Source organism: Pristiophorus japonicus, chromosome 1 (genome assembly GCF_044704955.1).
Source record: "Pristiophorus japonicus isolate sPriJap1 chromosome 1, sPriJap1.hap1, whole genome shotgun sequence".
NCBI lineage: Eukaryota > Metazoa > Chordata > Chondrichthyes > Pristiophoridae > Pristiophorus > Pristiophorus japonicus.
This window is the reverse complement of record NC_091977.1, coordinates 149,917,017-149,932,425: the sequence shown is the minus strand read 5'-3', so window position 1 is coordinate 149,932,425 and position 15,409 is coordinate 149,917,017. Positions and strand designations below refer to the sequence as shown.

Genomic DNA, 15,409 nt, shown 5'->3' with positions numbered 1-15,409 from the left:
AATCTGTATAAATCAATGCTAGTACAGTATATATCAATACTAGTATGGTATTTCTGTCAGTTGGGCGTGTATTTTGTTAAACATCTGTTGGGAGCATTTTCCTTCACCTCATAGGAGCATCTTGTGGAAATGAAAAGTAGTTTTGGAGTATCGTTGAGCACTTTCATTGAGGGATTGGCAATATTGGTACAGCAGAAATGGCACAGTTTTGAAGACTTGTACTGAATTTATAGACAAATTAACAGCAGTTAAAGCAGCAAAGGAATCGTCAGGGTTAAAATTCAAGTGCTGGGCCATTGCAAATGTGTGAATAGTTGGGTCAAGATTTAATTTCAGTTTTCTCTCATGTTAAATGGAATTAGAAACACGGCAGCACCAAAGATGATTTTTTGCGCTGCTCTTGGTGGTGTTGGTTCTGTTCAGTTGAAGGCTGGTATGTATGGCTGCTGAGCAGCGTGCAGCCTGTCTTGTACGTTGGGTTTCAGTATGATTACAGCCATTCTGATTGTGCTTCACTTCGTGCTGCAGGAGGTCCTGAAGCAACTGCAGGGTAGCATTGAAGACGAGGCTCTGGCTCTGGCTTCTGCTGGACAGATTGACCTACTGGAACGACTAAAAGGTAAGTCTGGTAGTACGTACATACACTAACATTTTACTCCAGTTTCAGTTGGACAGTCATTAAAAGAAGTGGATTCATTTTATAAATTAAACCGTAGTGGTATTTCTCAGATTATTTCTGAAATAAATGATCAGAGCTGTTCATCAGAAATCATAGTTTCTCAGTTTCCTCATCTGGTTTTTGTCCTGGATCACTAGTTATGTTTGGATGGCCACAGTTTTGCAGTGCCTAGTATAAAATCTATTCACATTTTGCTGATTCAATGCAGATCTGGAAAATACTGTTACAGCTCAGTTTTCAGTGCTTTGTTTCTAGGAAGTCCTTTCCTTAATGTCCCATCTGTATTAATGAAGGTATTACAACTTCTTGATGATGGGGAAAGGGGAGTATTTGAGCTTTAGAGGGCTAGAGTGATGTATTACATTGGAAATTTTATACTCGACATTGAAAGCTTTTGTATTAATTTCTTTACGCACGACTTGCTAATTACGATTGGTTTGAGCTGCTTGACTGCTATCTGCACCGTATTCTGCAGCATCAGTATGCACCAATTGAGAGAGTTAGATAGAAAACAAATTTTGATCGTTGAAATGTAGAAGTTTGAGAGATTCTCAAAGCTGTATGTTATTGCAGACATCCAGTTCTCCACTGTAAATTTACGCAACAAAATGCATCCATAAAACTTAGTGGACCTGCTATTATTTACCAGTTTGTCTATCTCTTGCTTTATTTCTTTATTCCTCTGAAAAACAGACCTATTTTCAAATCACTGAATAGTATTAAAAATCTCACTGTTCAAATAAAAACAGAATTGATCACAATTGATCAAATCATTTATACAGGACATGCTACTCCCTTTATAAACAAAGTAAAATAAAATCTGATTTCAGTGTAGTTCATACTGTGTTGTTTTGAATCCTAGAAATGTACAGCATGGAAGAAGGCCATTTTGGCCCATCATGTCTGTGCCGGCCGACCAAGAGCTATCCAGCCTAATCCCATTTCCAGCTCTTAGTCCGTAGCCCAAGATAGTACTTCATTTATAGTACAGGTGCAAAGTCTGAAATTCAGGACCGAGACCATGCCGGTTTTCGGATTTTGCTGGATTTCAGACGTATTGATTTTCTTGTCCGAAATCTGGCAACCTCAGGACCAAGACTGTGTCGGTTTTTGGATTTTGCCGGATTTTGGACCTTGCTGTTGGTGCAGCCCGCTGATCCTCTGCTTCTCACCGCTTGCTGATTCTCTGGCCCCCCAGCGCTGCGTATTTTAACAGTTTCCTCGTCCAGCTTGGCCGCCTCTATGTCCGGTTTTCGGACAGCCGGATTCGGGACGTTGTACCTGTATTTCATTTCAAATCATGTGATTCAATTTCAGTCACAGTACTAAGGGCACAAGACAAGTGTAGGATGCTGCTCTTCACCCACAAAGAAGGAAACCAGAGAGAGAGAGATAGAAGAGTGTCTCCCAGGTTGCAATGACAAGTCTTCGTCGGTTTCATAGTGTTATTAATAGAGATTCGAGATGAAAATGACACTTGGATAGCTATGCAGCTGTAATTCGTTTGATTATATAACCATCTATTATATATTACAATTGCTGAGTAAGTCGCAAAATTCCATTTTAAAATGCATTGAAAAGCCCTTGGTCATGGTATTCCAGTAGGGAAACCCAATATAAAAGTGTCAACATTTAACTTGCACCTGTTATACCTGTAGGCAATTTAACATTTGCTGCCAAAACCACTGTTATATAATATATTGGGTTATATAGTATCCTGATTTTCCATAGCCTCTCTATCACCTACATGGAACAAATCAAGAGTGTGATGGAATAGTTTCCACTTGCCTGGATGGGTGCAGATCCAACAACACTCGAGGAGCTTGACATTATCCAGGACAAAGCAGTCAGCTTGAGTGGCACGCCATCCATTGGCTTAAACATCCACTCCCCCTATTGCCAGCGTATCATTGCTGCAGTGTGCATTATGTAAACGATGCGCTGCAGCAACTTGCCAGGACTTCTTCGGTAACATCTCCCAAATCCACAACCTCTACCACCTAGAAGGATGGGCAGCTGGTGCATTGGAATACTATCACCTCCAAGTTTCCCTCCGTCACACAAGATCCTGACTTGGACATAAATTGCCATTCCTTCATTGTTGCTGGAGCAAAATCTGAGAACTCCCTAACGTACAACAGTGAGGGCACCTTCAACTCATCGACTACAGCAGTTTAGAAGAAGGCCCTCTATCACCTCGAGCAACAACCATGAGAATAAATAAGAAAAAAGAGTGCCCTCACTGAGCAGCATTCTGGCAATTCTTGCCCCCACCATAGAGGAGCATCCTGGCCTCCCTCCCTTATCAGGGACCATGCCCAGCATTTCTCCAGTCACACTGAGCAGCTCTTCGCTTCCCAGCTTTGGCCACTGTTGCCTTTCACCCTCTTTTTAAATCCCCGAGTCCCACTTTCAGCAGCAATTTGGCCATACCCTACCGCACTCCACAGTAATGGACTTTTTTAACTATTCGCCCTTCATCCCTCTCTGCCTCCCCTTCATTCTCCCCAGTGCCTCCCCTTTTTCCTAATACCTCCCATCCTCACTCCCCCCCACCCCCCATCCGCCCTTCCCTCCCCCACCCACTGCCTCACATCCTTCACCCACCACCCCCTCCCCCCCACCCCACCCCCCCGCCACTTCCTCACATCCTTCCCTCCTCCCACACTGCCACACATCTTTCTCCTTCCTCTTCCCCCCCCCCTTCACCCCCGACAGCCTCCTATTCCTCCCCCCACAGACTCCTATCCCCCCCCACCAGCCTCCTATCCCCCCCCTCAGCCTCCTATCTCCCCCCCCCCCCCCACAGCCTCCTGTCTCCCCCCCCCCCACAGCCTCCTGTCTCCCCCCCCCCACAGCCGCCTCCTGTCTCCCCCCCCACAGCCGCCTCCTGTCTCCCCCCCCCCCACAGCCGCCTCCTATTCCCCCCCCACGCTGCCTCCTGTCTCCCCCCCCCACAGCCGCCTCCTATTCCCCCCCCACGCTGCCTCCTATTCCCCCCCCACGCTGCCTCCTATTCCCCCCCCCACGCTGCCTCCTATTCCCCCCCACGCTGCCTCCTATTCCCCCCCCACGCTGCCTCCTATTCCCCCCCCACGCTGCCTCCTATTCCCCCCCCCACGCTGCCTCCTATTCCCCCCCCACGCTGTCTCCTATTCCCCCCCCACGCTGCCTCCTATTCCCCCCCACGCTGCCTCCTATTCCCCCCCCACGCTGCCTCCTATTCCCCCCCCACGCTGCCTCCTATTCCCCCCCCACGCTGCCTCCTATTCCCCCCCCACGCTGCCTCCTATTCCCCCCCCACGCTGCCTCCTATTCCCCCCCCACGCTGCCTCCTATTCCCCCCCCACGCTGCCTCCTATTCCCCCCCCACGCTGCCTCCTATTCCCCCCCCACGCTGCCTTCTATTCCCCCCCCACGCTGCCTCCTATTCCCCCCCCACGCTGCCTCCTATTCCCCCCCACGCTGCCTCCTATTCCCCCCCCACGCTGCCTCCTATTCCCCCCCACACGCTGCCTCCTATTCCCCCCCCACGCTGCCTCCTATTCCCCCCCCACGCTGCCTCCTATTCCCCCCCCACGCTGCCTCCTATTCCCCCCCCACGCTGCCTCCTATTCCCCCCCCACGCTGCCTCCTATTCCCCCCCCACGCTGCCTCCTATTCCCCCCCCACGCTGCCTCCTATTCCCCCCCCACGCTGCCTCCTATTCCCCCCCACGCTGCCTCCTATTCCCCCCCCCACGCTGCCTCCTATTCCCCCCCCACGCTGCCTCCTATTCCCCCCCCACGCTGCCTCCTATTCCCCCCCCCCCCACGCTGCCTCCTATTCCCCCCCCACGCTGCCTCCTATTCCCCCCCCACGCTGCCTCCTATTCCCCCCCCACGCTGCCTCCTATTCCCCCCCCACGCTGCCTCCTATTCCCCCCCCACGCTGCCTCCTATTCCCCCCCCACGCTGCCACCTATTCCCCCCCACGCTGCCACCTATTCCCCCCCCACGCTGCCACCTATTCCCCCCCCACGCTGCCACCTATTTCCCCCCCCACGCTGCCACCTATTCCCCCCCCCACGCTGCCACCTATTCCCCCCCCACGCTGCCACCTATTCCCCCCCCACGCTGCCACCTATTCCCCCCCCACGCTGCCACCTATTCCCCCCCCCACGCTGCCACCTATTCCCCCCCCACGCTGCCACCTATTCCCCCCCCACGCTGCCACCTATTCCCCCCCCACGCTGCCACCTATTCCCCCCCCACGCTGCCACCTATTCCCCCCCCACGCTGCCACCTATTCCCCCCCCACGCTGCCACCTATTCCCCCCCCACGCTGCCACCTATTCCCCCCCCACGCTGCCACCTATTCCCCCCCCACGCTGCCTCCTATTCCCCCCCCACGCTGCCTCCTATTCCCCCCCCACGCTGCCTCCTATTCCCCCCCCACGCTGCCTCCTATTCCCCCCCCCGCACGCTGCCTCCTATTCCCCCCCCCGCACGCTGCCTCCTATTCCCCCCCCCCCACGCTGCCTCCTATTCCCCCCCCCCCACGCTGCCTCCTATTCCCCCCCCCCACGCTGCCTCCTATTCCCCCTCCCCCACGCTGCCTCCTATTCCCCCCCCCCCCCCACGCTGCCTCCTATTCCCCCCCCCCCCCCCACGCTGCCTCCTATTCCCCCCCCCCCCCCACGCTGCCTCCTATTCCCCCCCCCCCACGCTGCCTCCTATTCCCCCCCCCCCACGCTGCCTCCTATTCCCCCCCCCCACGCTGCCTCCTATTCCCCCCCCCCCCACGCTGCCTCCTATTCCCCCCCCCCCACGCTGCCTCCTATTCCCCCCCCCCACGCTGCCTCCTATTCCCCCCCCACGCTGCCTCCTATTCCCCCCCCACGCTGCCTCTTATTCCCCCCCCACGCTGCCTCCTATTCCCCCCCCACGCTGCCTCCTATTCCCCCCCCACGCTGCCTCCTATTCCTCCCCCCACGCTGCCTCCTATTCCTCCCCCCACGCTGCCTCCTATTCCCCCCCACGCTGCCTCCTATTCCCCCCCCACGCTGCCTCCTATTCCCCCCCCACGCTGCCACCTATTCCCCCCCACGCTGCCACCTATTCCCCCCCACGCTGCCACCTATTCCCCCCCCACGCTGCCACCTATTCCCCCCCCCACGCTGCCACCTATTCCCCCCCCCACGCTGCCACCTATTCCCCCCCCCACGCTGCCACCTATTCCCCCCCCACGCTGCCACCTATTCCCCCCCCCACGCTGCCACCTATTCCCCCCCCACGCTGCCACCTATTCCCCCCCCACGCTGCCACCTATTCCCCCCCCACGCTGCCACCTATTCCCCCCCCACGCTGCCACCTATTCCCCCCCCACGCTGCCACCTATTCCCCCCCCACGCTGCCACCTATTCCCCCCCCACGCTGCCACCTATTCCCCCCCCCACGCTGCCACCTATTCCCCCCCTACGCTGCCACCTATTCCCCCCCCACGCTGCCTCCTATTCCCCCCCCCACGCTGCCTCCTATTCCCCCCCCCACGCTGCCTCCTATTCCCCCCCCCCCCCCACGCTGCCTCCTATTCCCCCCCCCCCCCACGCTGCCTCCTATTCCCCCCCCCCCCCACGCTGCCTCCTATTCCCCCCCCCCCCACGCTGCCTCCTATTCCCCCCCCCCCACGCTGCCTCCTATTCCCCCCCCCCCACGCTGCCTCCTATTCCCCCCCCCCACGCTGCCTCCTATTCCCCCCCCCACGCTGCCTCCTATTCCCCCCCCACGCTGCCTCCTATTCCCCACTCCCCCACTGTCTCCATTCCTCTTTCTCCCCCCGACCCCACTGCCTCCCATTTCCTCCCCCACTGCCTCCCATTTCCTCCCCCACTGCCTCCCATTCCCCCCTCCCCCACCGTCTCCATTGCTCTTTCTCCCCCCCTCCCCCACTGTCTCCATTTCTCTTTCTCCCCCCGACCCCACTTCCTTCCGTCCTCTCTCTTTCTCCTCCTGCCCCTCCCATCCTCGCCCCTCCCAATTGACACCCATTCTCCTGGTAGTACATTGAAGAATGGGAAGCTGGCTAAGCTTTCTCTTGTCAGAGATGGTCATTAGCTGCCATTTATGTGGCTCAAAAGTTATCTGCCACTTGTCAGCCCAAACCTGGTTGTTATAGGCTGACATAGGCTGCTTCATTATCCGAGTTGTGAATTGTTGGCACACAGCTCCATGCCTGATCTTATGATGGAGGGAAGGTCATTAATGAAGCAGCTGAAGATGGTTGGGGTGAGAACACTTCCCTGAGACTGTAATAATTGGCTTCTTATCTTCCTTTGCACACTTATCTTCTTTTGCAACAACTGTAATTCCAGCCATTGGCGGACTTTACCTATGACTGCCACCCCCTCCCTGTGATTTGATTAGTATTCCCTGGTACTATTCTTTGTTGAATGCTGCTTTAATGTCAAGGGCAAGTACTCTTATCTCTCTTTGCTGTGGAATTACTGGGAGCGGATTGCAGCGTGCCGCTGACAAAAGTTCAGTAATGGGGTTTTCACAAGGATAGTTCAGCAGTGGGAGGAAACTCATGAGTGTGTAGACTGGCTTGGAGATTGGGGTGGGGTGGACAAAGTCTGGGTGATCAGTTGTGGGAAAGAATCTCTTGAATGGAAACATGTGCACAGCATACCTGAGTACATCAATTATACTTGTGTGTACTAACTTCATAAGCTATATCTGTACTTATTAGGAGTTTTTTTTTTAAGTTGGAGGGAAAAAAGTTATTTAAAATACAGATGTGTATTTATTCTAGGTAAACCCCTTTAAGTAATTCCCTCAATGCTGGGGAAACCCTTTCAACAAATCCCCAAGTGTGATCTGCCCCAAACCAGCCTTAAATTTAAGGCTTGGAGTCCAATCATAGCTGATGGACAGGGCTTGATTGCAACAGAAGAGGCAATCTGATCACAGATAGCAATATATTGAGCATATTTTCATCAGTGAGGAGTTTGAGTTAGCTGTTGTGGGTGGGGGGTGGGCGATGGAACAATGTTCCTGTCATTGTAGGGGAGTGTCACAGCTTAAAAGGTGCTGTCATTGGAAGGGAAATGTGGTTGTGGAAGTGGCAAGGCAGAAACTGGGAGGAGGCTGGCAGCAAATACCAACTGAATAATAGCTCCAGCGAATATTTGCAAATGCAGCCCCTGTTGCCCAGCCAGGAGTAGGCCCATAAGGGAAACCACCATACAGGTAACTCTGCAATTTTTTAATACACATTTTATTCAGAATTGTTTCTACTTTTTGAAGAGATTCTTTAGAATGTTACTTTTATCAATACATTTTCAGCTGGGCGAAATTTCAAGATGGCATCTTGAACCAATTTCACAGAATTCTGGGAGCAATTTGACTGGTTGGTTCATGCTACTTGCTAGTTCAAGATTGGTAGTTCCTGCTACTTGCCACTTTGAAATTTGTAGCTTTCAAAAAAACAGCTGCTCATTTGTTCCTCATTGGTACTTACCAAATAAGTCAAAATGTTTTTATTCTTTTATGCTTAATAAATCGGATAGCTGATTTGCTGAAATGGAAGCCCTTGTCAACAATCACTAAATTTGACCCAAAGAGGTGTGACATCCTGAGGCGTAACATTTTCAGATGAGATGGTTCTGACAGAAGTGATAGGAAGAATGTGTGCAAGATGCAGATCTTTTAAATATATAGTTGGTTTCACAGTCTTTCCATCTTTTTAATGGCTTCACTGCATCAAAAGTGTACCTGTTTCATATATGAACTTCGTGAAAAGTAAATTTAGAACAGATGTAAATAAAAAAATTCTTTACTTGTGATAAATATTAGGAATAATCTACTGAACATGTATCAGAGGCAAAATAGAGATAGTCATCTGTGGCTAACTAAAGAAATAGAGGATGGTATCCAATTAAAAACAAGAACATACAAAGTGGCAAAAACTAGTGGGAGGACAGAAGATTGGGAAGCTTTTAAAAGCCAGCAAAGAATGACTAAAAAAATGATTAAGAAAGGGAAGATAGACTATGAAAGTAAACTAGCACAAAATATAAAAAGAGAAAGCAAGAGTTTCTACAGGTATATAAAAAGGAAAAGAGTGGCTAAAGTAAATGTTGGTCCCTTAGAGGACGAGACCGGGGAATTAGTGATGGGGAACATGGAGATGGCAGAAACTCTGAACAAATATTTTTTTATCAGTCTTTATGGTAGAGGGCACTAACAATATTCCAACAGTGGATAGTCAAGGGGCTATAGCGGGGAAGGAACTTAACACAATCATAATCACTAAGGAGGTGGTACTCAGTAAGATAATGGGACTAAAGGCGGATAAATCCCCTGAACCTGATGGCTTGCATACTAGGGTCTTAAGAGAAATAGCGGCAGGGATAGTGGATGAATTAGTTGTAATTTACCAAAATTCCCTGGATTCTGGGGAGGTCCCAGCATATTAGAAAACTGCAAATGTAACGTCCCTATTTTAAAAAAAGGAGGCAGACCAAAAGCAGGGAACTATAGAGCATTTAGCCTAACATCTGTGGTTGGGAAAATGTTGGAGTCCATTTATTAAAGAAGCAGTAGCAGGACATTTGGAAAAGCATAATTCAGTCAGGCAGAATCAGCATGGATTTATGAAGGGGAAGTCATGTTTGACAAACTTGCTGGAATTCCTTAAGGAACAGGGTGGATAAAGGGGAACCAGTGGATGTGGTGTATTTGGACTTCCAAAAGGGATTTGACAAGGTGCCACATAAAAGGTTACTGAACAAGATAAAAGTGTATTGTGTTCAGTTTTGGTCTCCTAATCTGAGAAAGGACGTTCTTGCTATTGAGGTAGTGCAGCAAAGGTTCAAAGACTGATTGCTGGGATGGCAGGAGAGACTGGATCAACTGGTCCTTTATACACTGGAGTTTAGAAGGATGAGAGGGGATCTCATTGAAACATATAAGATTTAGACGGGACTGGACAGGTTAGATGCGGGAAGAATGTTCCCGAAGTTGGGGAAGTCCAGAACCAGGGGACACAGTCTTTGGATAAGGGGTAGGCCATTTAGGACTGAGATGAGGAGAAGCTTCTTCACTCAGAGAATTGTTACCGCAGAGAGTTGTTGATGCCAGTTCATTGGATATATTCAAGAGGGAGTTAGATATGGCCCTTACGGCTAAAGGGATCAAAGGATATGGAGAGAAAGCAGGAAAGGGGTACTAAGGGAATGATCAGCCATGACCTTATGGAATGGTGGTGCAGGCTCAAAGAGCCGAATGGCCTATTCCTGCACCTATTTTCTATGTTTCTATGTTTCATGGGTTTGGGGGTAATATATTAGCATGGATAGAGGATTGACTAACTAACAGAAAACAGAGAGTCAGGATAAATGGTTAATTCTCGGGTTGGCAATCAGTACCTAGTGGGGTGCCGCAGGGATTAGTGCTGGGACCCCCAAATATTTACAATCTATATTAACGACTTGGATGAAGGGGCTGAGTGTAATGTAGCCAAGTTTGCTGACGATATAAAGATGGGAGGAAAAGCAATGTGTGAGGAGGACACACAAAACCTGCAAAAGGATATAGACAGGCTAAGTGAGTGGGCAAAAATTTGGCAGATGGAAAATAATGTTGGGAAGTGTGAGGTTTGCACTTTGGCAGAAAAAATCGAAGAGCAAGTTATTATTTAAATGGAGAAACATTGCAAAGTGCTGCAGTACAGCAGGACCTGGGCGTCCTGGTGCATGAAACAAAAGGTTAGTATGCAGGTACAGCACATGATCAGGAAGGCCAGTGGAATCTGGACCTTTATTGCAAAGGAAGTGGAGTATAAAAGCAGGGAAGTCTTGCTACAGTTATACAGGGTATTGGTGAGGCCACACCTGGAATACTGCATACAGTTTTGGTTTCCATATTTAAGAAAGGATATACTTGGTTTGGAGGCAGTTCAGAGAAGGTTCACTAGTTTGATTCCGGAGATGAGGGGGTTGACTTATGAGGAAAGGTTGAGTAGGTTGGGCCTCTACTTATTGGAATTCAGAAGAATGAGAGGTTATCTTATCGAAACGTAGAAGATTATGAGGCGGCTGAATAAGGTGAATGCAGGGAGGATGTTTCCACTGGTGGGGAAGACTAGAACTAGGGGGCATAATCTTAGAATAAGTGTCCGCTCATTTAAAACTGAGATCAGGAACAATTTCTTCTCTGAGGGTTGTGAATCTGTGGAATTTGCTGCCTCAGAGAGCTGTGGAAGCTGGGACATTGAATAAATTAAGACAGCTAGACAGTTTCTTAACCAATAAGAGAATAAGGGGTTATGGGGAACGGGCAGTGAAGTGGACCTGAAGTCCATGATCGGATCAGCCATGATCGTATTAAATGGCGGAGCAGGCTCGAGGGGCCAATTGGCCTACTCCTCCTATTTCTTATGTTCTTTTGTTTTCAAACATTAGGGTTAAAGAAAGAGTTGCATTTAAATAGTGCCATATCTCAGCAAAATCTCAGTGTTCCACATGCATGGGATTATTTTGAAATGTTTTTTAGACAAATGCAGCAACCGTTTGGTCCATAGCAAAATCCTTCAAGCAGCAATTAAATAAATGACAAACTAGTCTGTTTTTGATTCTCAATGAGGGACAGATGCTGGCCAGCACACCAGGAGAACTCTGCTTTTTTTTTCCAAACAGTGCCTTAAGATCATTTAGTGGGAACAAGCGGGCTGCAATGCCTCAACTTAATACCTCCTCTAAAGGGAAGCACATCCAAGAATGTAACTTTCCCTCAGCACTGAGCCAGAATTTTAGGCTTGGAGCAAAGAAGGCTGAGAGGAGATTTGATAGAGGTGTTTAAAATCATGAGGGGTCTAGACGGAGCAGATCGAGAGAAACTGTTCCCATTGGCAGAAGGGTCAAGAACCAGAAGACACAGATTTTAAGGTGATTAGCAAAAGAACCAAAAGCGACACGAGGAAAAACTTTTTTACGCAGCGAGGGGTTAGGATCTGGGCCTGAAAGGGTGGTGGAGGCAGACTCAATTGTGTCTTTCAATAAGGAATTGGATAAGTACCTGAAGTAAAAAAAAAATTGCAGGGCTACAGGGAAAGGGTGGAGAAGTGGGACTGGCTGAAGTGCTCTTGCAGAGAGATGGCACGGGCTCGACGGGCCAAATGGCCTCCTTCTGTGCTATGTCCATTCTATGATTCTATGTATCTTTTTAACACATTTTCTTGTGGTTGTGTACATCAAGTCATAGAACATGTCTGCGCCAGTTGAAAAAGAGCTACCTAGCCTAATCCCACTTTGCTGCTCTTGGTCCACAGCCTTGCAGGTTATGACACTTCAAGTGCATGTCTGATTACTTTTTAAATGTGATGAGGGTTGCTACCTTAACCACCCTTTCACATAGTGCGTTCCAGACCACCACCGCCCTCTGGGTGAAAAGAATTCTCCACAGCTCCCTTCTAATCCTTCTACCAATTACTTTAAATCTATGCCTCCTAGTTTTTGTTCTTCGTTGGTTAATGCTGAGTTTTCCTATTTGTTTCTGCTTTCATTGTGCACACATTACTGTTGGACATCGTGAAAGTTATAAGTTTAACAGTTCAACTACTTTGTATCTTAAAGCAACAGATTTTCCTGGAAGTGTCGTAAACAGACTGCATTGCCAGGCTTTCCAATAGAAGCAGGATGACATTAAAGTGTCTGAGGAGAAGGCATTGCTTGTTTCCTGAAATGTAAAATGTTTGTGTAAGGGAATAAGTGTTAGCGATGACATCACCCATGAATGATTAATGTTTAGTTTTAGGGTAATAAACTTAGGAAGTAGGTATCCATTAGATACAGATAACAAGATGCTAGAAAATGTTACATCAGGAAGTCCTGTGTTGGGGAAATGGTTTTGAGGTAAACAATTGCAAACTGTTTACTTAGATAATTTTTTTCAGCGGATTTGGGAACTAGATATGTCATTTTGACACTTTCCTTTGTGTAGTCAAAATATGGTGTATAAAGGATCATGGTTTTCAACAGTTTGTCAGTGTACTCGAAAGATACAGAAACAGGTAAAGTCGCTCTCTATGCAGTTAAGATTGATCACCTTTACTGTATATCAGCAAAGTCTATTCCGTATACTCCACTACGAAGTCTCGTGCTTACTCGAAACATGTTGTTGTGAAACAGAGGAGAAAGGAGGTTGCTTTACAATTACACAAAGCTTTTCTCTCCAATTACATTATGGTTCAAAAACATTCTCTATTTGCCACACACCTCACTATCAATCCCTAAAAATAAAATTTGCAATATCAAAAAAAACTCGAGGTGGCGGGGAGGGGGGGCGAAACCTCAAACCCATAAACATGCCCATCTTCACTTGTAATCACTCCAGTCAACTCTCCGCTCCATGTACAGTCCACTGCGGCCTATGAGCATCTTGACCTCGGGTTGTCCCTTGATACTTCACTGTCCAGCATGTTCTGAACTCAATAGCTGCAATGCAACTCCCTGGAGCGATTGGGCAGTCCAGTCTCGAGAGCATGTACAAAGATCACAAATGAACTGTGCAGTTAATGCAACCAAGTAGCTTCCAAAAGCTATCATGAGGCGCTATTGCAGTCCATGATCCTTTTTCCTCCATCCCATCAGGTAGCAGCCCCAAGCCCCACATTTTGCTTCTCCCTCTGGACTTGGCTACCAGTTGGCCTCCTGAAACTTGAGGTTAGATTACATTGCTTGAGCAATGCGAATGACTGAATTATTCCATCTTATTTTCCATTATGCACATTTTAAAACAAATAATGTGTACTATAGACTCAATATAATGAAAACCAAGTCTTCCTCGATTTCGAGGGACTGCCTATGATGATAATGAAAACCATTCTAATGACTTAAAAGTGGCATTGTAATTACATTGAAGACTGAGAGGCTTTTGAGTTATCAACACAATATATTGTCTCATACTTCACAGGAGGGTATAATATAAAGAATGAGTACTATCTGGAGTTGTTACAAGCGACATGGCTCAGCATTTTATTGTGGGGTGAAGACGATGATGTAAACATTGGAAGAGAAGTCTTCTGGATACCTAAATCAAAGCCACAACACCCATTAGATACCCAATCTGAGCAAGATTGAGGGAGACTGGAGGGTACCTCTTTTGCCTGCACTACTTTGGTGGTCTTATCCTCCCTGCTTTTGGGTTAGACCTAGTGGTGTGTGTTTATTAAGATGCAATCTTGTATTCATTGTTGATAAGAGGCTCCTGAGGTATGGGAAATGGTCCATGTTGTCCAGGGCCGCGCCATGGATCTTGATGACTTGGGCATTGCTGTGCAGCGAGGACAGGCTATTGGAGAACCTTTATCTTGCGGATGTTTAGCATAAGGCCTATGCTTTCGTACTCCTCAGTAAATACGTCGACTATGTCCTGGAGTTCAGCCTCTGTATGTGCGCAGACGCAGGCATCGCCCGCGTGCTGTAGCTCGACGACAGAGGTTGGGGTGGTCTTGGAGCTGGCCTGGAGACGCCGAAGGTTGAGCAGGTTCCCACTGGTTCTGTAGTTTAGTTCTACTCGAGCGTGGACCATTTCCCATACCTCGGGCGCCTCTTATCAACAAGAGCAGACATTGATGATGAGATTCAACACCGCCTCCAGAGTGCCAGTGCAGCCTTCGGCCACCTGAGGAAAAGAGTGTTCGAAGACCAGGCCCTCAAATCTACCACCAAGCTCATGGTCTACAGGGCTGTAGTAATAACCGCCCTTCTGTATGGCTCAGAGACATGGACCATGTATAGTAGACACCTCAAGTCCCTGGAGAAATACCACCAGCGATATCCTACAAATCCCCTGGGAGGACAGATGCACCAACATTAGCATCCTTGATCAGGCCAACATCCCCAGCATTGAAGCACTGACCACACTTGATTAGCTCCGCTGGGCAGGCCACATTGTCCACAAGCCAGACACGAGACTCCCAAAGCAAATGCTCCACTCGGAACTCCTTCACGGAAAACGAGCCAATGATGGGCAGAAGAAACGTTACAAGAACACCCTCAAAGCCTCCCTGATAAAGTGCAACATCCCCATTGACACTTGGGAGTCCCTGGCCAAAGACCGCCATAAGTGGAGGAAGTGCATCCGGGAAGGCGCTGAGCTCCTCGAGTCTCATCACCGAGGGCATGCAGAAATCAAGCACAGGCAGCGGAATGAGCTTGCGGCAAACCTGTCCCACCCTCCCTTGCCCTCAGCGACTATCTGTCCCACCTGTGACAGGGACTGTGGCACTCTTATTGGACTGTTCAGCCACCTAAGGACTCATTTTAAGAGTGGAAGCAAGTCTTCCTCGATTCCAAGGGACTGCCGATGATGATGAGATGATGTATTCGTTAATCTCAGCAGCTGAGGATGTCAAATTTATATATGTGTATTGTGCTAATAGATTACAATTGTAGGTGTTTGTAATGGGATCTTATGTTTTTCTTGTTTCTGTTTTACTAGTTGTGTAGTTTTAAAAGTTATTTCTTAAAGGCCGACAACCCTCCCGCTTGCAGCATGCACCTTTGTAGTAAAAAGAAGGAATGAGAGATCTGCTCACATTATTGGCACTCTGTAGCTGATCATTCGAAAGTGAGAGACAGCAGCCTTTATCTTCAGGAAGTGGCTGGCCTGCTCTTATATTCATCAGCAGCATGCTTGGGATTGAGAAATCACTCTGATGAATCATAGGCATATGTTTAGGTTTTAT

At 48.6% G+C, this 15,409-nt stretch overlaps 1 protein-coding gene across 10 annotated transcripts in view; it reads left to right on the top strand.

Annotated features, from left to right (window-relative positions):
* The window catches only part of apc (APC regulator of WNT signaling pathway), a 388,865-nt gene that overhangs the window by 216,811 nt on the left and 156,645 nt on the right, over nt 1-15,409 (top strand). For 8 of the 10 annotated variants that reach the window (XM_070883858.1, XM_070883847.1, XM_070883810.1 and 5 more), the window contains one exon: nt 529-619. The exons of the other annotated variants lie outside the window; for them this stretch is intronic. In XM_070883858.1, coding sequence (XP_070739959.1) covers nt 529-619 — 91 coding nt within the window. The remainder of the gene's footprint in view (nt 1-528; nt 620-15,409) is intronic. 10 annotated transcript variants of the gene reach the window in all.